The sequence below is a fragment of the Culex pipiens genome, chromosome 1 (genome assembly GCF_016801865.2).
Source record: "Culex pipiens pallens isolate TS chromosome 1, TS_CPP_V2, whole genome shotgun sequence".
Lineage (NCBI taxonomy): Eukaryota > Metazoa > Arthropoda > Insecta > Diptera > Culicidae > Culex > Culex pipiens.
Window position 1 is genome coordinate 122,697,754 of NC_068937.1, and position 22,068 is coordinate 122,719,821.

Sequence of the window (22,068 nt, forward strand, 5' to 3'; positions counted from 1 at the left end):
TCAAAGCATGCCTTTGAAGAAACTGAAAGATTACCTGACAGATGGAACAATATTGATATCGAGAAGATCGACAGCTAGAGAGGCGACTGTACAAACTATACTTCCTCATAATTTCGATGCCGGTCCCCGGGTATTAGATTGAACCACACGCACACACACAGACAATAACAATTAAGATTGAAACAACAGTTTTTTTTTTTTCAAAACAAAATAAATAATTTATTCAATCTTCAACTCTCTCTACACCTAGTCCACCAAACCCGTCCGACCTCACAGCTCATCCCGACTCTCCTTCGGCTTGCCGTACAGTTCCTCCAGAAACCGCACCACTTCCGCCTGAACTTCGCCCAAGTACGCTCCATCCTTGCCGCCAAGTTCGCCCAGTCGCGTATCCAGCGTGTTTCGCAGCACCAGCAGTGTATGCCGGAACAGGGCGCAGCGTGACCACGTGTCCGCACACATACCCTCACTAACGCTACGCAACGCCTCCACGACCTCCTCGGTGAGATTCTCGTCCTGCGCGAAGCCGACCTTGTTGTGGTGGAAGAACTCTCGGGCCTGGTTACAGTAGTCGGCTTTCAGTAGACCTTCTTTGAGATTGGTTGATCGGTATTGTTCCTTGGTGAGGGCGTCGACTTCCAGTGCGGTCAGGGCATGATCGTAGTCTTGGACGAGGTCGGAAATGAGTTTGACGACTTTGAACTTGACCCGCAGGTCGACCTTCTTGTTGAATATCTCGAAGAGGAGACTGTACCCGTGGGGGTTGAGAAGTTCCGTTTGGGCAAAGGGGAATTTACGGAGCAGACTGCCCAGCGCGTAGAGACCGGCTGAAACTTCGCTCGTGTCGCTGGATTGAGACAGCTTGGTCAGTAGGATGCCTCCGCCGTTGCGTTCAAACAGTGCCACCTTGGCTTTTGGGTTGTTCTGGACGACGGTTCCGAGTAGCTTAAAGCCATGGACCTTCAGCGTGGAAGATTCCGTTTGGTTGAGCGCCGGCCAGATGATCTGCTCTATTCCTTGGCGACTGATGAAGTCTACCGCGTTGTCAATTTGGTGAACTAGGTATTGCAGATCTTCAAATATCACATCCAGCTCTGTTTTGACCGCCGCCTCGGCTAATCGACCCGCTTCGCGGATCTCATTAAAATGTTCAAACAGGTCGGCCATGATATCACTGTCGGTCTTGATTTCCATCTGGGCATCCTTTAGCTCTTGTCGGATCTCTTCGTAGCTCTTGAACTTGGCTTTGACCTTTTTTAGTTCATTTTCGTCAAACTTAAAATCGTCCGTCGGAATGCGCTGCAGCGCTTCCTTCAACTTCTCCATGTTGGCGAGCCTTTCCGAGTTGCCCACGTCATGGTCCTGCACGGTTGCGCCCGGAACGGTCGACAGTGTCGACCTGCTGGTGTCGTTAGACTCTTGCTCCAGCATCTTGGCTTCCTTTTTACCCGTTTGAAGATTTATCCGCACGTGCAGTCCTTGTGGAATTGTTTGACCTTGAACAAATGGATCCCGATAAGTTGCAAGTCAGAACGAAATATTCGCGAGGCGTTTCTTACCGTCGCCGATTTCCTGCCACTCATCTGTGGCCACAAAAACCGTGTCATTCTTGGTCGCGTAACACAACGTGACCAGCAAAGCCACCAGCACCTTCACTAAGACTTTCATCACAAAATGCAACTAAAATCTTCTCCCGAATTAACACTTTAAGAAGACAAATTGTATCACTTCAAATCCCGACGTAGAATGACCAAAGCAAAGTATGCTTGACGGCATCCACCAACATTATTAACACGTCAGTGGTCGGCAGAGATGACACGCACGCATACCATCGCAGCAAACCATGTGCTCGACTGACCGGTTTAACACAAACACAACACGCGGTGTTTGTGGTGGCACATAAGCCATGCATGCGCGAACCAAGGCTGATAAGAACGAGTGGGGAGAAAGCGAAACTTGCATGCAAGAAATAGGAGAGACTACTAGATGCTTAGGGTGCGGTTTGTTTTAAACGTGTCAGTCGAGATGTTTACTAACAAAGGTTTTACTCTGCAGTATCGCCCAAAACCCAAGGTCGAAAAGGAGCTGTCCACGGCCGAAAGAAGGATGACGTTGGATCTCAAGGTGGACAAAGATTTGTATCTGTGCCATATGCTGTCGCGGACAGCCTTTGAAAATGAAAAATACCGTGCAGTGTCCGATACGCTGACATTCTGTGTGCAGCTGAATGGTCAGGTGAATTCCGGACCCTGGGCACAGATGGAAAAAACGGACAAGCTCTGCGCTGAAGGTAGGAGGGTGATGGTCATGACGGGGATCTGTGGCGGACAATTTCATAAAAGTCCGTCACAGAACACGGCATGTCGTACCATCTTCCTACCAAGCAAGCTGTACCGCATGCGGCTGGTGAGGTACGGCGAAGCGTGGCGCGCAATGGCCATCTGCCTGGAGAACTCACCCCCGACGGGCAAACACTTCCCAGATGACACCATCTAACAATGGAGCATCTGTGGACTCAGGCGCGGGATACCGTCGGGGTTGAGTTCTTGGCCGAAATAACATCCGTCAACGGCGTGGATTTTAACGCCGTTGCCTTCGTAGCCGGCTTGAACTTGCGTGACCAGTCAAGGTTAAAAACTTCCAAAACGATTCATTAGAGTTAAGTTCCAGAGAATAACGAAACGTTTAATCGAGATGACACGCTGCCTACAACGATCTTATTGAAAAAGCGCCATTCCTTCGTCGGTGATTGGAAAGCCGTCAAGTTATTGAGCAGGAATACAGCCAAACGGTTGTTTATAAATGCAGCTCAGTCTTGGTGTGCATCAAGCAAAATTCCAGAGAGAAGTGAAGTTCGCGTGCAGGGAAAGTCCCGTGGGAGGAAGGATGCAACCGGGTGCCAATTCGCACACATATCATCATCACATGTGGTATGTGTGGCATGCTCAGAGAATAGTTTGCTCTCAAATCTTGCAATCTACTGCCGAGATGCGAATATGTGTGATTCGCGAGAATGCAGCACACAAATATGTACATGCTTCAGTTGACGGAAGATAGTACATCAATTTCTGCACACTTCGCGCTCAAGGACGCGCTTTGTTTTCGTTGTCAGTCGTAAAAAAGTGGGATGAAACTGCTCCCAAACTGCTCGGAATGAAGCCTACGATTTGTGTACTGCTGCTCGGCCTGCTGGGCATGGCATCGTGTCACGGAATCAGCACCCTAACCGCGCAGAGCGGCGGACCAGGAACAACCGCGGACTGGTCAAAGGGTCGTCGACAGGGCACACTAATCGAACGGATTATCATCAGCGCTAACGAAATACCGACGGATAGGCCGTCTGGTGGGGTGGTCATGTTCTCCGGGGACTCGGTGCAGCTGGAGCGCATGCAGAGAGCGCAAGCGAGGCGACGCGGCTGGACGACCTCGCTGTCGGAAGGACTCCGGGCTTCGGTTGGTTTTGGAAGCAATTTCGCAAAGAGAAGTTCAATTTACGCATTATTTCCATTTCATTGTAGACCGCAAGGCATGGCACGGTGGCAGCGGTAACGAACGGTCGGACGTTAGATCCGACCGAATCGAGGCGTGACCTGGACGGATCACTCTTTGATCAAGTCTGCGCCTAGAATTGGAAGAGAATCTTCGAGAGAGAGTTCCTACATATCTGTGGAAAAAATGTGTGGTCTATGGTGAGTAATTTTAGAGTTCGCTTAATCTTAGAAATTATATTTTTGTATCTTGTAGAAGCCATTGCTGAGACACATAAGATTGCAGTTTTATCTTTGAATATGTCTATTTTAAATATGTATACATGTTTCTTCATGGTGTTACAAAAAACTTTATACTCTGATCTTTTATGACAAATAACGATGTATAACTAACCATTATTTCTATAAACATGATGTTTAAATTTTACAATGTAATTGCAACTATCAAATATCAAATATCACAACATCCATTAGCTCAGAGAGAACATTAAAACCAAAGAACGAAGTTCCCCGTCAAGGAATGAGTTTCACTTTTGCCGTTCGGCACTGCTCACATTGCTAGCATTTTTCATTCAAGCTACATTACTTAACCAGGGCCCAACTAAAAGGTCACTCTCTTTTTGCATATTAACCCATTAGTCTGAAGTTTACTTCCAGTTATTTAAATTGTACTTCTTTTTCTTACTGACACTGGTAAATAAAAAAACGATTTTCCTTTAATTCATTACCAAAACGTTAAAGCTAAAAATGAAGAAAGCGAGAAACTTTCACATTTCCGCTTTCCAAATAGACTGTGCTTTGACTTGTTTTAAAAGACAGCAACTCCCCCCGCTAGATTCCATTTCAGTTTGCTTCTTTCAGGGCAAAGTTAGCTCGATAATACAATTCGGTACGACCAGAAATTATTCTATCACTCACCCTGACGATTGAAATAGTGTGACGACGAGCCCACGAAATGTGCCACGCGATCGGTGCGTTCAAGTTCAAGATCGAAACGCGACTGAAGCGCATTTCGTAGTCTGGCTTTGCAGTCAGTTTAGCTGAGGTGTCTTTGAGGGGTGTCTCTAAATTACGTTGTTTGAACATCTGAGTGTTTATTTTAACTTAGGCCGTTGCAAATATTTTTCAAAGTTTATGTCGCCCCATCCCTTCAAAATCGATCCGAAAAATCAGGGGGCAAAAAAACATTTTTTTTTCAAAACTTAAAAGGAAATAGAAGTCTAACCAACTGAAAACAATTAGAAATGCATTTTCCTGCGTTTAAAATCATATTGAGCATGCCTGGGATCGATCAAAAATATTTTTAATTTTTGTGGAATTCCAATGTACAGCACCGCAAAAAGTTTTTTTTTTTGGCGAAAAAAAAATCTCTTCAATGTTTGGATATTTTGAAAACTAATAATTACAGAACAACTGGACAGGTGTATAATGCATTTTGAAACACTTTTTTCATTCATTATGACAGTTATGTCAGTTATGACGAATTTCATTCTGAAACAACTAACACGTTGGCTATGGATAGACTATTCTCACCTGTATTGTAATTGAAGTGTGTTTGTAAGCTCTCGATCACTCCGGTTTTACAATCGTGGAGATGCAGTTTTGTCCATTCAGCGGTTATGTATGTATGTATGTACTAGGGTGGTTTGAAGTTTGCATGGAAAATCATGAAAAATGGTCCAATTTTATCAGAACATCTTTTTTTTGATCGTAATTTGGCCTCAAAACAATTTGTATGAGCAATTTTTGTTTGAAAAACTAATGCGAAAGCGTTAAAATTTGGCAAATAAGCTAAAAAAAATCCAAACAGGTACGTTCCTATCTTGCCCCTGGCAAAAGGTACAGCTTGCTCAAAACTGCTCTAAAACATGATTTCCAGAGTTTTTTTATTTTTTTTTTCGAAAAGGGCCAATAAACTATTGTCTTTCATATGTTTATAGGACCTGATAAAAAAAAACTCGATTTGAATATTTAGGACAAGTTTTGAACACCAAGGCTCAAAATAGGGCAACCCTAGTATGAATATATGACCTCCGTATACAGCTTATTCAGATGCGGTGTAAAAATCCTCAAAAATTCATCTGTCTTTAAAATCCAAATACAGTCCAGACTCGATTATCCGAAGGTTGCTTGGAAGGTTGTGTAAATTTGGATGGTGTAATTCTGGATGGTTGAATATTAGGCTTCATCCATAAAGTACGTCACGCTAAAATCAGCCAAAATTTACCTCCCCCCCCTCCTTTGTCACGCTTTTCCTATACTTATTACATGCAATGTCACACTTGTTCAGACACCCCCCCCCCCCCCCTAGAGCGTGACATACTTTATGGATGACGCCTTACCTCTTTTGTGATGTAATTTCACCTCAATTTAGACTGACAAATGACATAACACTATAAAAAAATTACACACTTTCAGAGATAAAATTACACATTTTTTTCTCACATCAAAGATGTACCCCTTCCCAGATGTAATATTACCATGATTTTTTTTACTGTGTACGTCCTACACAGTCGAATCACAACAAAAAAAAATCGCTTTTTTATTTATGTTTTAACTTTTAACACCAAATTCGAGTTTTGCGACCCCATTTTACAAACCCATGGTACAAATTTTATTTAAAGCTTTTGCAGGGTGGCCACTCGAGTCGGAAATTTGGGAATTCGCCAAAATCCGCAAAAAATCGGGAAAAAGTCGGGAATTTGTGATTTTTTGTCAAAAAGTCGGGAAAAGTCGGGAATTCCAAGCATACTTGTTTGAAAATTATTTTCTAACTCTTGAATAATTTTGTCATATTTTGTACAATTTTCAAATTAAATTCACAATTTTTTTCTTAAGTAACTTATTTTAAATTTAAGGTTCCTTTCACTGTTTCAATTTATTTAAGAATGAAAAGGCCATTTAAGACATTAAAAATCCTAATAAATATTAAATGCATTCAACACAGAATTTCATAATATTTTTTTATGAATCAACCGGTTTTTACCAATTTTTGTTTATAAAACAAGATCTATTTATCAAACAAACTTAACTAAAAACAACAACAAAGTTAATTAAAAACTAATAGAACCTAATTTTAACGATTATGGCCAGCGTAAAGTTATGATTCTGTTTTAATATTGATTGAATATTTGAAAAAAGATTCCAACTAGAGTTTGGCAATGGTTTTTTTGGTGGAAAAAAATCATTAAGTCATTTCAAATTTTTTTTCCCCAGAGGTTTGTCTTCAGTTTTTGGAAAAAATAAATATCGAATAAAATCCAATCGTTATTCGTTCTGAATGAAAAAATTGAAAAACTTTATTACGTTTTGTAACATGGAAAAAATATTGAAAAAGCAAAAAAAAAGTAATTTTGATTTAAATTATTGCGAATATGTATGTTTAAAGCATTTGTCTCTTCGAACATTTCGCATAAAGCAAGTTGTAAAACATGGAATCTTATCAAACTGAATTTTTCATTTAAAAAAATAAAACAGTTAAATACTGATAACTGGATAAATCAGGTCCAAATTAAAAAAAATAGAAAGGATTTAAAAAAATAATATACGAATTCCTAGACATTTTTCAAAATTCATTGAAATAATGTAATCATGTTTAAAGCGTTCTTTGTTTTTTAATAAAATAAAATTGAGAAGAAAATGTTATATTCAATAATCTTTAACCTTTTGTTTTTGGAGTATCAAAAACTATACGTTTTTCAATTTTAAAAATTAACATTGAAATTATAATTGTTTTCAAGCTTTCAGTTATTTTTAAAAGACTATTATTTGTTTATGTTTCTACCCTGAATCAAAATAATGAGTGCTTCCATTTTTAAAGTATTTTTTAGGAGTTTGTTCTTGGGTTTCTTTTTCTACGAAAATTGTAAATAGTTAGATTTTTTTTAATTTGTTTAGGTTGATATATTTTTTTTTTATAAAGAGTATTTTGTTAGAAATCATTATTTAGATAGGAAATGCATATTTTTTGAGTTTATGGAAAAGTCGGGAATTTGAAAATGAAATTTGAGTGGTCAACCTGCAAAGCAGGGGATTTGTCTTCCCCCCTTCAATGTTGGCCCGAAAATCCCTTCAATGTTTTCGTCAAATCTTACATTTTTTGAGAACTATTATAATGATTGCAAAACAACTGAACTAGTGTAAAATGCATTTTTAAACACTTTTTCCATGCAAATGTTGAAGCAATGGCTTGTTCTTTTAATATTTATAATTTTTATTTATTTCATTTTTATTTTATTTTTTTCAAAAATTGTGCATCGTATCCCAAATTTCAAGCTCTAAAAACAGCTATCCCTATACAAACTGTCGTCCCGATTCGCCCCAGTTAACCTGATATTGCCATATAATTTTCTCCAATTTTACTACAGAATCTTCGGATGAAGTTCGGAGATCGGAAGGAATGCGCTCAAGAAAAGTTTCGCATTCTTTTCGTGTCTAAAACTCTAAAATTCTGAAATTCCTCAATTTGCTGCTAGATTTTATTTTTTTTTATTAAAAAAATATTAAATATAATTGGGTCCAAAAATGAAGCTTAGATTGCTGATATTATTGTTTACAGCGATAAAGCTTATTTTTCTGAGTACAATGACCCTTTGTACGACCACAAAGAGTTTAAAATGGATTTTTAAATCAATTTTGAAAAATTAACCTCGCGGTCCTTCTTGACAGAAAAGGTCCTATTTGACAGCTCGTTCCAAGGGGACCATAGTTGATCTATCGAAAAAATGTTGTCTTGTCATTTTTTTTTTGCATTAAAATGAAAAAAAAGTGATCAGGATTTTTAAAGGCAGGGGCGCAAAAATTCGACGAAGAGTGGCACAAAGTTAGAGTTGGCTGGGTGAAAGTAGTGTTTTAAGTGTTTGCGTGTGGTTTGCGCGAGATTGGTCGCAAGATGACACCGGGGAATCGACGAATCTGAGTGTGTGTGCTAACGAAGATGAAGGAGCTTTTGCTCTCTAGAGTCTCTAACGAGAGAATGAATGCTGCTGCTGGGTGCTTCGTCGTCATCATCATCGCCATCTGCACAAACAGCGCGTGTAGGCTGTCGGTGTGTTGGTGCTGCTTGCTGTTGGAGTGCGCGGTGAGTTCGTTCCATGTTGAGCACACAGTAGAAAGAGAGAAGAGTATCCCAGTCACGAAATATTCTAGCAGATCTGGTTTTACCAGAATCCTGCTAGACTGGTGGAACATTTCTGCTAGAATGCTGTAAGAATATCCAGCTCTGTGAGAACCCTACTAAATCCTACTAGAGCGTCGTGACTGGGATGCTGCTGAGAAAATTTACGTGTATATGGATTTTTTTCAGTTTGGTATCAAATTTCAGATAAGCTTGCAAATTTCTAAATTGATATGAGACCAACCAAAATAATTTTCAACCGCGATTCAGTTTTTCCATAGCCGGCTGTCTAAGACTGAATCGATTCTAAATCAACAATATTTTAATACCTAGACAGACATTTTCTCAACTGTTGCATCTTACGCTAGCCGGTTCTCACAGATGCCAAGGCTGAATACTTGGTGAGGACTTTCTATTGTTATTGTGTTAATTTAGAAATATTAAATATGCTGATTAATCCCATTACACATACAATTTGAATCATTAACTAATTATGCTTTTTTGAATCGGTCGTTTTAATTCAAATTATAAGTCCTACATTTAAATGAAACAAATAAATAATTCATGTTTACTCAGCATCGCTGTAAGAGTTTAAAATCAATATTCCAATTATGCGTTAAATCATTTATAACACCGAATTTCGCTTAAACACATAATAACTAAAGAAAAATATAAATTTCTCTGTACTCTTACAGTCGGTAGCTTGAGTTTAACAGCATACATGTTAAAACTGTGTTTAATCAGCATTGCTTTTATATGAGAAAATGGTTGGTTAAGTAACACAAACGTAAATTTAATCAAACACGGCTTCGTCGCGTTGTATCTGCCGTGGCTTTAAATAGGATATATATAAATCATGCATCGTTCATACTGTACAATCATCTGTATAAGTTTAATAATACAAAAAACTAACTCTACTTGATTCGCCCGCAACGCCTTTCGGGGTGTATCCTAGGGTTTTACCTCTCTTACTAACATTGAGTCCAAAACCACCCTACAAACATCTATACCACTAAGGTGTCGTAGGGATCCTTGCGCACTTTAGATAGGTGTTTACTAACATTCCTTCCGTTCCCCAAAGGATAGCTTAGACCCGGCAAGGACCCCCTTATGCCCTGGGCTGTATTACACACTCATCAAAAGATGAAGACATGGTATCTCCCGTGTTGGATTATTATTCCGGATGAGGGTCTAACACAACCAGACCAAACAGTGGGATAAGCGTTGTGGAGCCATCCGTGGATAGGGCGTCCTGAAATGCTAATGCTAATGCTAATGCTAAAATGAAAAAAAAGTGATCAGAAATGGTTTTTATTCGTGTTTTTACCGTTGTACATAAAAATTGACATAGGGCTTTAGTACCCTATTTATATTACAAGAACTTTTTAAGACGACTAGCGAAGCAATTATGAAACTTCTAGTTTAAATAAAAAGAAATAATCAAATTTAAGATGACGCCCTCTTGGTTATTTGTATTCTTCATTAATACTGGTTTACCAGTTGTCCAAGTACAAATATTTGGTACCACTGATTCACTCGGCACTGCACCCTCATCGCTCCTTTCTCAGCTTCAGACTAGACACCTCGATCGCCTCCAGCCAGTGGCCAATTTCCTCCGGTCGATCCGGCCTCTCGCGACACTCGTCAAACTGTTCAATCAGCTCGCCCATGTTGAACCCTCCAGGTGCGACCTGCCGCGAAATGGCCACCGCCCGCACGAACCCATCCGTCAGCGTGACGAACCGGTGCTCGAGGTACAAACTGCGCTCGTCCCACCAAACGAGCCGCGTTTCGACGCGAAACGGCCGGAACAGTCCGATCATGCGCCGGTACCGGATCGACGTTGCGCCCTGCACCGAGGAAGCTCCCCGCGAGCGCAGTTTGGACCAGAACTTTGTTCGGCCGAACCAGTGGTACCGGGCAAAGTCGAGCTCGCGCAGGAACCGCACGTTGTTCATGTGATCGAGGAAGATGTCGATGTCCTGCGTGGTGCAGATGCCGTACGACGTGACCGTGTCGGTTAGCTGCTTCTTGTGGAACAGGTTGGAGATGTTCAGCGAGAGCTGGGTAAAGATGAAGCGGACGTAGTAGTTGACGTCGAACGCTAGTAGCACCAGGACGGCGATGATCCAGTACATGACGGAGGACTTGAGGGGGGAAAACGTATCAGACTCGAGGTGCACTTGAAACTGCAAATCACTTACCTAACAACGCTCTGTTTACCTTTTCAAGTACAACTATTGTGATTGTCACGAGTCGTGCAGCAGAGTGCTGTTCGCTGCTAAAGCTACAAATCGATACTGTGTACTAACTGTTTTGCTCAGTACACAGAAGGTTGTGTTTGTCTCCTCTAAGTAATTAGTGGTGTATACTATGTTGCATTAAATCTTGTGTGCAATATTGTACAGTACTTGCAAGCTGATTCGTTCACAGTGCTGCTTTTCCCAAACACGGACGTCAAAGTTGAGGTACCAAATCAGTGGCATCACTGAAAAATTGATCCAGGTTAAACGTGGTAAGTACAAATAAATGATCGTGTGAAGTGAAGTAAGTGAAAGTGAGATCTGTCAATTCTGTCACTCTGTCAATTAGTCAAAATAGAAAAGACCTCGACTCGAGGACTAGGGATGAAAATTGATAATTTAGAGTTGTTTTAATATAAGACTTTTTAAACAGAGGAAGCCCCTTAAATTAGTGGAGCTTTAAAAATATAGTTTGTAATCATAAGTCGTGTGATAGAAATCAATAGTCAAGAATTTTCCATCAGTAATAGAAAACTTAAATAATTTATTATTAGTTACTAGATGTTGCCTTTTCTTTTTGTTTTGCTGTCCAAGTTAATATTTCCTGCGTTAGCTTATGCCAAAATCTATCTCGCTCGCATGCGTTTCAACTTTGTCGTAGAAAAGTTAAGTAGTGTTTATGCAAGCTCGTGCACTCGTTCAAACCCCTTTCTTTCATTTGTATATTCAGTTATTAACGTTAAACGGCTAAGAAGTGTTAGAGAGAACGAACGAACGAACAACGGTGTCTAGTAGGGATGTGTGTGAGTTTGTGATAAAATTCGGTAAGAAACGTTTGTAACACGCTAGAGAGTTCGGTATAGTTTTTCGCTTGTTCTAAAATGTGTCTTTTTTTTGTTTGTAAAATTTCCATACTGTAGAGCTCGCAAATACTGTGTCAGGTTTGTTACATTTTTGTATCGACATGTTTACTACAATTTAGAAAAGAACATTTGTTTTTAGCGGACAATGAGTTCAAGCCACAAACCGGTTTACGAAAGAGGGGGGGATGGTCACGAGGAGAGGTAGCTAAGGATATGTTGGCTACATTCGAGTTGGGACGACACACCAAAGTACACTTATACAATTTATTCTAGTGCCTGGTTAGATTACAAAAATGGGGAGGTTGAAAAACATAGCGATTAAAATTAAACAAAACTCACAAATAAGGGTTAGCCGGCGTTGTGAGAAAAAGTTGAGTATGCTGCTGAGTCGTGCGTGAAATTATGCGCTCGTAGAGCGTGTTTTTAGCGATTTGAATCGATTGTTTTTCAAAATTAGAAATCCTTAAAAACTACACTAACACTACACGGTCGCGATCCAAAATCGTCCCTTCCACTTGTTTCTAGTTGCTACCAGAGCAGTTTGATTTCTTCGTGCATGCTTCTACTCCCAATCTCTCTCTCTCCCTCTCTAATCGTCAAAGTCGATATCGGAATCGTCCGAGTCGTAACCGCCGCGGATGGTCTTTTTCGCCGCGTACGTCGACTTCTTCTTCTTCTTGTCATCGGGGGGCGTCAGCAGGTCACCCTGAAAAAGAGCAAAGCATTGAATTACATTTGAATGACCGCGGCTTCCCCTTTCTCCTCCTTACATTGTACTCGATCGCGCCGGACTGCGCGATCCGCCACTCGAGCATCTCCGTGCTAAAGTCGTCGCAGTTGCCCAGATCGGTGAAGCCCACGATGTAGTCCTTGGTTTTGCTGTCCTTGATGAGCGCTATGCTGGGGATCACCTTGATGCGCAGCCGCTGCGTCAGAAAGGGACACTTTTCCGCGTTCACCTTGCAGAACTTGGCCTCGAGGTGGCGCCCGGCCAGGATCTTCAGGTGCATGTCCACGATCCGGCAGCGGGGCGTCGAGTCGCGGTAGAAGTGGCACACGATGTTGGCGGACTTCTTGCTCACCTCGAAGAACTCCTTCTCGTCCGCGAGCTCCTGGTACTCGCCGTGACCCTGCAAGCAAAACCAACCGTTTTAGTATAAACTCCCCATTTAAAAACCTATCACCAAGATCTTACATTGTTCTTCCACTCTTGCCGTTGGGCCGACTGCTTTTTGAGCTCGGCGATGCGCTGCTCGCGCAGCTTCTCCAGGTCCTCGCCACCGAGGCTGTCCAGCCTGGCCAACTCGCCATCCAGTTGCTTCTCAAGCTGCACGGCGGCCGAAATGAGTGAGTTCTGCAGCACTTGCTCCATGGTGGTGGTGGTGGTAGTGTTTAACAAACTGTGTGCGAGGATTATAGTAGAAACACGTGCACTTTGAGTTTTACAAAAATATGTAAGCAAGATCCAATGTTTTTTTCTCCAAAGTTTGTATGCAGAATTAGGGCGATTCGTCACACTTGAATATAACCCATCACCTCCGTGTACGCACGAGTGCAAGCAGCAGTCAAGTGCTCAGTGCTCCATCGTTTTTTTCGAAATTTTTCGCCGTAATTTACCGTGATTAGCCGCGAGTTTGCTCCAGCAGCATGCCAAGGGCCGGCCGTGGCCGTGGCAGTTCGAGTGCGGCCTCGAAAAACCCGCGAAGTTCGTCTACCGGCCGTGTGCAAAAAGGTAAACAAACCAACGCCGTGTCGACCGCCATCGCGCAGGGGAGCGTGAGCGCAGAAGGCATCGACAAAAAGTTACTACATCCCGGTTATGTTCCGAGATCACCAGTGCGAACCCGTTCCGGTACCTCCGGTGCCACGACCAGTGGCACATCAACATCCGCCAACATCCCCATCAGGAACGAGTTCCAGATGCTGAGCGACGATGAAGAAAACAACAACACCGACGGTAGCAGCACTACCGACGACGACGACGATGATGGTCGTGCACGGAAAAAAGTGCCGACGTCAAAAAAGAACAACTCTCCAGCGGAACGTAGACCACCTCCAATTTTTGTTTTGGACACGTTGGCGGACGATGTTGACGAGTTGCTGGAAGGCCTCGGATATTGTCTGAAAATCGGTAAGTCGGCAGTGCAAGTGATTACACTGAGCAAAAAAGATTTCGACCTGGTGCTTGAAGAACTGAAGCGTAGCAACTTCAACTTCTACACATACGACCCAGAGAAGCCCCCTGTTAAGGTCGTCTTGCAGGGTTACCAAGACCGTCCGATCGCCGACCTGAAGCGACACCTCTCGAACGCCGGAATAAAACCGCGGGAGATTAAAGTGCTCTCGCGCAAGACAACGGTCACGGGTGTGCACACTCTGTACCTGTTGTACTTCGACCGCGGCACCGTCAAGATCCAAGACCTGCGGCGGACTAAAACATTGGACGGTTTTTGGGTAAACTGGCGGTTTTACTCCAAAAACCCGACGGACGTAGCGCAATGCCACCGTTGCCAGAAATTCGGCCACGGCTCGCGGAACTGCAACCTCCGGCCCCGCTGCGTGAAGAGCGGTGAATCACACCTCTCCGAGGCGTGCGCACTGCCACGAAAGGCGGACTTGGGGGACAAGGCAGAACAAACCAAGCCGCGCGTAAAGTGCGCGAACTGTGACGGCAACCATACCGGCAATTACCGCGGATGCGTCGCGCGCAAGGCCTACCTCGAGGAGCAGGAAAAGAGGAAGAAGAAAGCCCACCCTCCTCAGCGAAGTACGAGCGCAGCCGTTCCTGCAGCTGGACAGCCTACGGTTCCAGCGGACAACCCAGCGATCCCTCCTGGATGGGGGCGTTCGTTTGCCAGCGTGGTCGCTGCCGGTAGCGGCGATGCGGCCCAGCAAGGAGTCACCGGGGAAGATCTCTTTACCCTGCCGGAGTTCTTTGCTCTCGCGGGGGAGATGATGACGCGGTTTCGGAGCTGCCGTAACAAGGCGGAGCAATTTCTGGCCCTCGGGGAGCTGATGATCAAGCACATCTATAATTGATTATTTTTGTCTGTGATCTAGTTTTAAGCTTTCTCTTTATCTATCCTTTTCCCATTGCACTTTCTGTAAGTTTTTTGAAAACTTTTTCTTACTCTTGTCAATTCCATAGTTATAAGTAATAATTTTTCGATTGAATTACGATGTAAAACACAGCTGAAAGGAACACCAAAACTCTGTTATATACCTAAATGAACTCATTGTAACTTGGATTATTCACAAATAAAACCGAATTGAATTGAATTGAATATAACCCATAAGTTGCATGCAATATGTACAAGGAGCGAACCGCAACTGTTGAACAGCGAATGAAGTGTGCGGATTGATATGGTAAGCACAAAGCCAACTAACGAACGTTTAGCATGGGAAAAATTCATAAAGAGAAGCTAGATAAGCAGATGATAAATAATAATTAAGCGTTTTCGGTAAAAACCGATCGGATATGATCGGGATGAACTTATCGAGCCAAACATTTCATTAGGGCACAAAACCAAAACGTAAACATTCGGGATTATTCCACTATTCCATTCATTAGTACACTCTCTACATACCCTCCAAGATTCAGATTGATAGCAAACAATTTCCTATTGAAAAAAATCACAAACACAAAAGGGCACATAACAATGTTCACTCCAAACTAGACAAAAAGTTCAATTGTGCCCTTTTCTTTTTCGTTAGTTTTTCGTAGTTGAGGAACTTTCTATGTTACAAAGTGAACTTTTCATACATTCTTAACACTAATTTACTTCAAAGCAAAGTTTGATTTACGTTTCACCAAGGATTTCTGCAGAAAAAAACTTCGTCAAAATACAATATTAAATACGGTCCCGCGGATTTTTTGTATATTATGAGTTTTATGGCGAAAATCAACATTAAATTAAGAAGCGTTCAAGCGGAGTTGAGGATAATGATGTGTTTTATCGTATCATAAGTAAAAATACCATTAGTCAAGCTTTTTATTTAAATAGGAATTGAAACAAGTTGTCCACTTTTTGCATGCGATTTTCTCGAATCGCGGTTTTTGGTTTTGTGCCCTAATAAAATTTTTGGCTCGATATAACGATCGAATGTGACCGGGAATGATCTTGCGAGATCGTTTATGTTTAAAACCCATTTAAAAAAATCAAGGGTTCAATCGAATCTAGCCGTCAGCGAGTACGGAGACATAATTCGATATTTTCACTTAAACCTAAATCCGAGTCTTAAATCTATTCCCTATTCTAATGTTGAAACTTTTAAGAAGTTTACGCGAGTAAGTATTTAAAACTTGGAAGGCAATCCAGCAGAGTGCGCCAGAATTCAAACGCTATCAAAATGCACCATTTGTTTAAAAATTCGGTAGTTTTCAGTCAAACTGACAGCAACCGTCCAATAATTGGAATAACCTTGGATGTAAACAAACAGTGTATCCCGCATGCTCTAGGGTTCAGGTTGAGTGTGAATCGAGCTGTCAAATCTGCAACATGGAGGTAAACTTTCTGTGAAGTTTTCCATGGCACTACGAAAAGTTTAACTCCATGTTGCACGCACACGCTCTCTCTTTTAATTTCTCGATAGAATAAGCTGCTTGTTTAAATCTAAGGTTACGGTCCTATTGAAAATTACTACGGATTTGTTCAACTTTTTAAATAAAATCAAAGTTTTAAAATATTTCCAAGCAAAATGTGCGCTTTTTTTAACACGCACGTGAACTTCAAGTACCTAAATTGGGCCCTGAAGCCCTATGTTAATTTGTATGTACAACGGTAAAAAAAAAGAATTAAAAACCATTTCTAATCGCTTTTTTTCATTTTAATGCAAAAAAACAAAAAAATAAATAAATTTACAAGACAATTTTTTTTTCAATGGATCAACAATGGTGCCCTTGGAGCGAGCTATCAAGTAGGACCTTTTCTGTCGAGAAGGGCCGCCATGTAAATTAAAAAAAAAATAATTAAAAATCAATTTTAAATCCTTTGCGGTCGTACAAAGGGCCATTGTACTCAGAAAAATAAGCTTTATCGTTGGGAACAATAATATCACAAATTCAAGCCTAATTTTAGGGCCCAATTGCATAAAATTAGTCACAGAGAAAGCGCTTCCCTAACACGGACGTGAATTTCATATACCTTTAAAATATTACTTATATTTATGAAGTGAAATTTATTTATGCGAAACAAATAATTTAATTTCCCGATAGTAACCAAACTACGTTATTCAACGCCAATTCGGTAAGGTTTACGGCATAATTTCTTTAAAAACTAACTTAATCCACCTATGTGGTTGGAGCCTTCCTCACTCATTGCCAACAATGGCTGTACACAAATTTCATCTGATTTTTAGATCCGGCTTGCAAAAAGTAAATAAATCTCACTTAAGTGGCCATTTCTCGAGACAGGGTTGCCAGATCTTCAATGTTTTGGACTCGTTGAAAAGGTCTTTTGATAACCTAACCAACGATGGGTCGGATGGTGGATCCGGACATAGTTTACATACATTTAAGTGAGGTCCGGCTTGCAAAAAGTACATCAATATCACTTAAGTGGCCATATCTCGAGACAGGGTTGCCAGATCTTCAATGTTTTGGACTCGTTGAAAAGGTCTTTTGATAACCTAACCAACGATGGGTCGGATGGTGGACCCGGACATAGTTTACATACATTTAAGTGAGATCCGGCTTGCAAAAAGTACATAAATCTCACTTAAGTGGCCATATCTCGAGACAGGGTTGCCAGATCTTCAATGTTTAAGACTCGTTGGAAAGGTCTTTTGATAACCTAACCAACGATGGGTCGGATGGTGGATCCGGACATAGTTTACATACATTTAAGTGAGATCCGGCTTGCAAAAAGTACATAAATCTCACTTAAGTGGCCATTTCTCGAGACAGGGTTGCCAGATCTTCAATGTTTTGGACTCGTTGAAAAGGTCTTTTGATAACCTAACCAACGATGGGTCGGATGGTGGACCCGGACATAGTTTACATACATTTAAGTGAGGTCCGGCTTGCAAAAAGTACATCAATATCACTTAAGTGGCCATATCTCGAGACAGGGTTGCCAGATCTTCAATGTTTTGGACTCAATGGAAAGGTCTTTTTATAACCTAACCAACGATGGGTCGGATGGTGGATCCGGACATAGTTTACATACATTTAAGTGAGATCCGGCTTGCAAAAAGTACATAATTATCACTTAATTGGCCATATCTCGAGACAGGGTTGCCAGATCTTCAATGTTGTAAACTCGTTGGAAAGGTCTTTTGATAACCTAACCAACGATGGGTCGGATGGTGGATCCGAACATAGTTTACATACATTTAAGTGAGATCCGGCTTGCAAAAAGTACATCAATATCACTTAAGTGGCCATATCTCGAGACAGGGTTGCCAGATCTTCAATGTTTTGGACTCGTTGAAAAGGTCTTTTGATAACCTAACCAACGATGGGTCGGATGGTGGATCCGAACATAGTTTACATACATTTAAGTGAGATCCGGCTTGCAAAAAGTACATAAATCTCACTTAAGTGGCCATATCTCGAGACAGGGTTGCCAGATCTTCAATGTTTAAGACTCGTTGGAAAGGTCTTTTGATAACCTAACCAACGATGGGTCGGATGGTGGATCCGGACATAGTTTACATACATTTAAGTGAGATCCGGCTTGCAAAAAGTACATAAATCTCACTTAAGTGGCCATTTCTCGAGACAGGGTTGCCAGATCTTCAATGTTTTGGACTCGTTGAAAAGGTCTTTTGATAACCTAACCAACGATGGGTCGGATGGTGGACCCGGACATAGTTTACATACATTTAAGTGAGGTCCGGCTTGCAAAAAGTACATCAATATCACTTAAGTGGCCATATCTCGAGACAGGGTTGCCAGATCTTCAATGTTTTGGACTCAATGGAAAGGTCTTTTTATAACCTAACCAACGATGGGTCGGATGGTGGATCCGGACATAGTTTACATACATTTAAGTGAGATCCGGCTAGCAAAAAGTACATAAATATCACTTAAGTGGCCATTTCTCGAGACAGGGTTGCCAGATCTTCAATGTTTTGGACTCGTTGGAAAGGTCTTTTGATAACCTAACCAACGATGGGTCGGATGATAGACCCGGACATAGTTTACATACATTTAAATTAGATCCGGATATTTGTGAAAACACATTTTTATACATAACTTTTGAACTACTAATCGAAACATCAATCTGTATAAAACTCGATCTATGGGACCCTAAACCAAGTCGAATGCAACAGGTTCGGTTCAAATCGGTTCAGCCAGTGCCGAGAAACATGAGCTAGTTTGTTGGTCACATACATACATACACACACACATACACACACACATACACACACACATACACACAGACATTTGTTCAGTTTTCGATTCTGAGTCGATATGTATACATGAAGGTGGGTCTACGACGTTTTTATACGAAGTTCATTTTTAGAGCAGGATTATAGCCTTACCTCAGTGAGGAAGGCAAAAAAACGGACGTTTAATTTCTTAAACTTTTTTTAAAAAAAATTTTTAACAAAGATACAAATATATCTTTTTGTAATTGTAATTTATTTGGTAACGATATCCAGTTAGTTTACACTTTTGTATCAGGGCAAGGAATTTTTTAATAGCAGTGCTGTTAAGAAGTTCGAGGCTGTCATGCACACGAACCAAGTGCGTCATTTTCAATTTGATTTGCCGCAGACCTCTTGCTTTGAACATAGACCGGGTGGGGTGAGGAGAGCAACAAGCAAGTCTTCCTCAAGTACTGAACTAGACGGTAGTCAACGTTCTGTTCTAGCTCAAACATGGGAACGTTTCCGGTTAAGCATTTGTCCTCTGTTGCGGTCCCAAGATCAAGGAACCGGTAGGAAATAGTCTGATTTGGAGAGTTGAAGGCAAGAGACCAAAATCGAAAAAAAATACCGAAAAGCACATGACTCATGTTTCGGCAAATTTCGCACTAAAAAACACTAAATTCAACCCAATTCCACCGGAAGTCTCCTCCCATCGCCCTAAATAACCGTTTGCCACCCGGAAGTACGTACCAATTTGCTGATCCGAGTGAATTTGAGCACTTTTTCCGGCTCCCGTTAGAAAAATGTTGCCGAAATCCGAGAAAACTCTTTCCTTTTTTTTTTCTCTCCTGCTCCACACACAATGACAGAAGCAGTCAAGTCAAGGCTCACTGATGCAAAACATTCGCGTGTGGGCGATTCTGGTTGGGGGGAGGGAGAGAGCGCACGATTTGTGAAGAAAAGAGACAAAATGTTGACAAGCTGTCAAAGAGGCACAGCGCTATCGCGGTGGAGAGAAAAGAACATCGCAAGAGAGTGGAAGCGTGGGTTTAGGGCACTCAGCGGGAACTCATTTTGGTGTTGAGAGGTACACACACGCTAAAATGGAATAGTTGTATTAGGTTTTACAGCGTGACGTCACGAGCGCACACGCACACACATTTTTACTTAGACACACGTGCAAAAAATGTAAACAGTGCAGCCGAACTGTCAAATTTCTAACCTAAAAATCGAGTCGGCGTAAAACCTAATTTTGGGTGAAAAACGACGATGTTTCGGATGATCTACACGGAGAAACGGCATTACACTTTTTGTAGTTCGATTTTACACCGCTGACAAACCGTCTAAAACCGGTTTTCAATTCGAATTCTTAAACATATGGTACGTTCGTTTGAAGAACCGGTCACTGAGTGACAAACACATTCTATTTTTCATATTTTCAATTTATTTTTTTGGCATTCCCAGATATATCTGGCAACCCTGCTTATATCAGAGCAGTTGTTTTAGAGCTGATTTGCAATCACCTTAGTTGTTTTATGACTGATTAGCTGGTGGATGCTGTTTAGCAGCTAATTTAAGATTTGTTACTTGGGTAGCGCGAGCTTCTTAAAAAAACAATTTTACAGCTCTGCATGAGTGCAGCACTCAGTGCGGAACTTGCCCTTAATCGAACGTACCAAAGGGAGCGTTCTTTTATTACGTAACGCAAAATTTTGGATTTTTGACCCCCCCCCCCTTTGTAACAAATCGTAACAGATGAGCCATCCCCCCTACCCCCCTGTAGCGCGTAACGCAAGGTCTTTTTGCAAATTTTTATGAGTGCTTATATGAAAATTTTGCGTTACGTAACAGAATTTTTCAGCACACCCCCCCCCCTCCCCCAATTTTCGTAACATTTCGTAACAGACACCGACACCCCCTCCCCCCCCCTAACTGCGTTACGTAATAAAAGAACGCTCCCAAAAGAGTTCTGGCGTTTTTTTGAAAAGGTCAAATAAACCAAATTTCCAGTTTTTGCTTTTTGGGTGTTTTCGAAACCGCCTTGAGTCAGGGATATTAAAAAAAACCCAAACTGAAAATTGGGTTTATAGCCTACTGCCTACTAAGATAGTTTTTATGATGATAATATTTTTTTGAAAATTATCAGTAGGCAGTGCCCATCATGTGAATGTCAATTAAATTATGAAAATTTGGAGAAAGGCACTATCTCTGCCTATATTGAACCAAAACTGATACTTTTTTATGGAACTTGTTCAGAAAATTGTTCTCCATAATGTGACTGACTCTAAAATGGCGAAATGTAAGATGGCGACGGACGAAGACAGTCCAATTAGCTTTTTCTTTATCGAATAAATTATTTTATAGTATACTATATATTGGGTAATAAACAGCTTATTAATTAAATAATCCATGTTTTGCATTGTTTAATGCTCAAATTCGTATCCGGGCAATGTGTTGCTGTATTTTCATAACAAGTTTTTCAAAGAAAAGATTTACTTTCGGTCGTTTCGGGGTTTCCAGTTTGGATTTTGAGGTAATTTCAAAGAAAGCTAGAAATCTGAAAATTCTGGTTCGAATTTTTTTTAGTGGAGGTCAAATATTGGTCAAATATAGTTGGTTAGAGTCTCCAAGGCATATTCATAAGAAATTTGAGTGATATCATTATGAATGCACCAATTTTCTGTGACTTTTTTGAACAAATATCCCATAAAATCGAAAAATAATCTTCAAAAAAAAGATGCTCTAGACCCCCCGACGAAATATTTCGGTATACCCCGCAAAATGTCGTGAAAGAGCCCTTCTTTCACGGTGCCAAATATCAGACATAGGGGCAGGGGGGGCAGAATGGCCCGCCTAAGTAAAATGCGCCAAAAACCATAGAAAAACATGAAAACTTACGAATTCAGTGTAGTAGGCTTATGCTTTGGGATGTTCCCTTCAATGTTGTATACTTGGTTGATTAAATTTTTTAGCTTAAAACTATTTTTGAGCCACTTTAAAAAAAAAAGTTTTTTCGACTACTTTTCCAGGGTGCGGGGCAG

The 22,068-nt window shown here is 41.2% G+C and overlaps 5 protein-coding genes across 6 annotated transcripts in view; 1 reads left to right on the forward strand and 4 right to left on the reverse strand.

Annotated features, from left to right (window-relative positions):
- The window catches only part of LOC120424683 (protein THEM6-like), a 6,207-nt gene extending 1,675 nt beyond the window's left edge, over positions 1–4,532 (reverse strand). The window contains exon 1 of the mRNA XM_039588859.2: positions 4,407–4,532. Within this exon, the coding sequence (XP_039444793.1) occupies positions 4,407–4,499 (93 nt within the window). The 5' untranslated portion in view covers positions 4,500–4,532. The remainder of the gene's footprint in view (positions 1–4,406) is intronic.
- LOC120424681 (nucleotide exchange factor Sil1-like) lies at positions 204–1,732 on the reverse strand. Its single transcript, XM_039588857.2, has 2 exons — positions 1,560–1,732; positions 204–1,496 (listed from the first exon to the last, which is right to left on the reverse strand). Exons 1-2 carry the CDS (start codon positions 1,666–1,668, stop codon positions 271–273), a joined length of 1,335 nt encoding a protein of 444 aa, XP_039444791.1. The 5' UTR covers positions 1,669–1,732; the 3' UTR covers positions 204–270.
- On the forward strand, positions 1,981–3,923 carry LOC120424684 (uncharacterized). Of its 2 annotated transcripts, XR_005606410.2 has the most exons (4): positions 1,981–1,995; positions 2,056–3,453; positions 3,519–3,689; positions 3,745–3,923. XR_005606410.2 is itself a non-coding variant. In XM_052706340.1 (3 exons), the coding sequence occupies exons 1-2, from the start codon at positions 3,154–3,156 to the stop codon at positions 3,624–3,626; spliced, it is 408 nt and encodes a 135-aa protein (XP_052562300.1). In that variant the 5' UTR covers positions 3,053–3,153; the 3' UTR covers positions 3,627–3,689; positions 3,745–3,923. The 2 variants fall into 2 exon arrangements, 1 of the variants encoding a protein (XP_052562300.1); XM_052706340.1 differs by lacking the exon at positions 1,981–1,995 and having other exon boundaries at positions 3,053–3,453.
- Positions 4,533–10,046: 5,514 nt separating the features above from the next.
- LOC120424677 (protein THEM6-like) lies at positions 10,047–10,946 on the reverse strand. The gene is made up of 2 exons (XM_039588853.1): positions 10,809–10,946; positions 10,047–10,751 (listed from the first exon to the last, which is right to left on the reverse strand). The coding sequence occupies exon 2, from the start codon at positions 10,740–10,742 to the stop codon at positions 10,155–10,157; it is 588 nt and encodes a 195-aa protein (XP_039444787.1). The 5' UTR covers positions 10,743–10,751; positions 10,809–10,946; the 3' UTR covers positions 10,047–10,154.
- Positions 10,947–12,130: 1,184 nt separating this feature from the next.
- LOC120424676 (thioredoxin domain-containing protein 9-like) lies at positions 12,131–19,930 on the reverse strand. Its single transcript, XM_039588851.2, has 4 exons — positions 19,778–19,930; positions 12,906–13,110; positions 12,481–12,840; positions 12,131–12,416 (listed from the first exon to the last, which is right to left on the reverse strand). The coding sequence occupies exons 2-4, from the start codon at positions 13,080–13,082 to the stop codon at positions 12,300–12,302; spliced, it is 654 nt and encodes a 217-aa protein (XP_039444785.1). The 5' UTR covers positions 13,083–13,110; positions 19,778–19,930; the 3' UTR covers positions 12,131–12,299.
- Between the last annotated feature and the right edge of the window lie 2,138 nt (positions 19,931–22,068).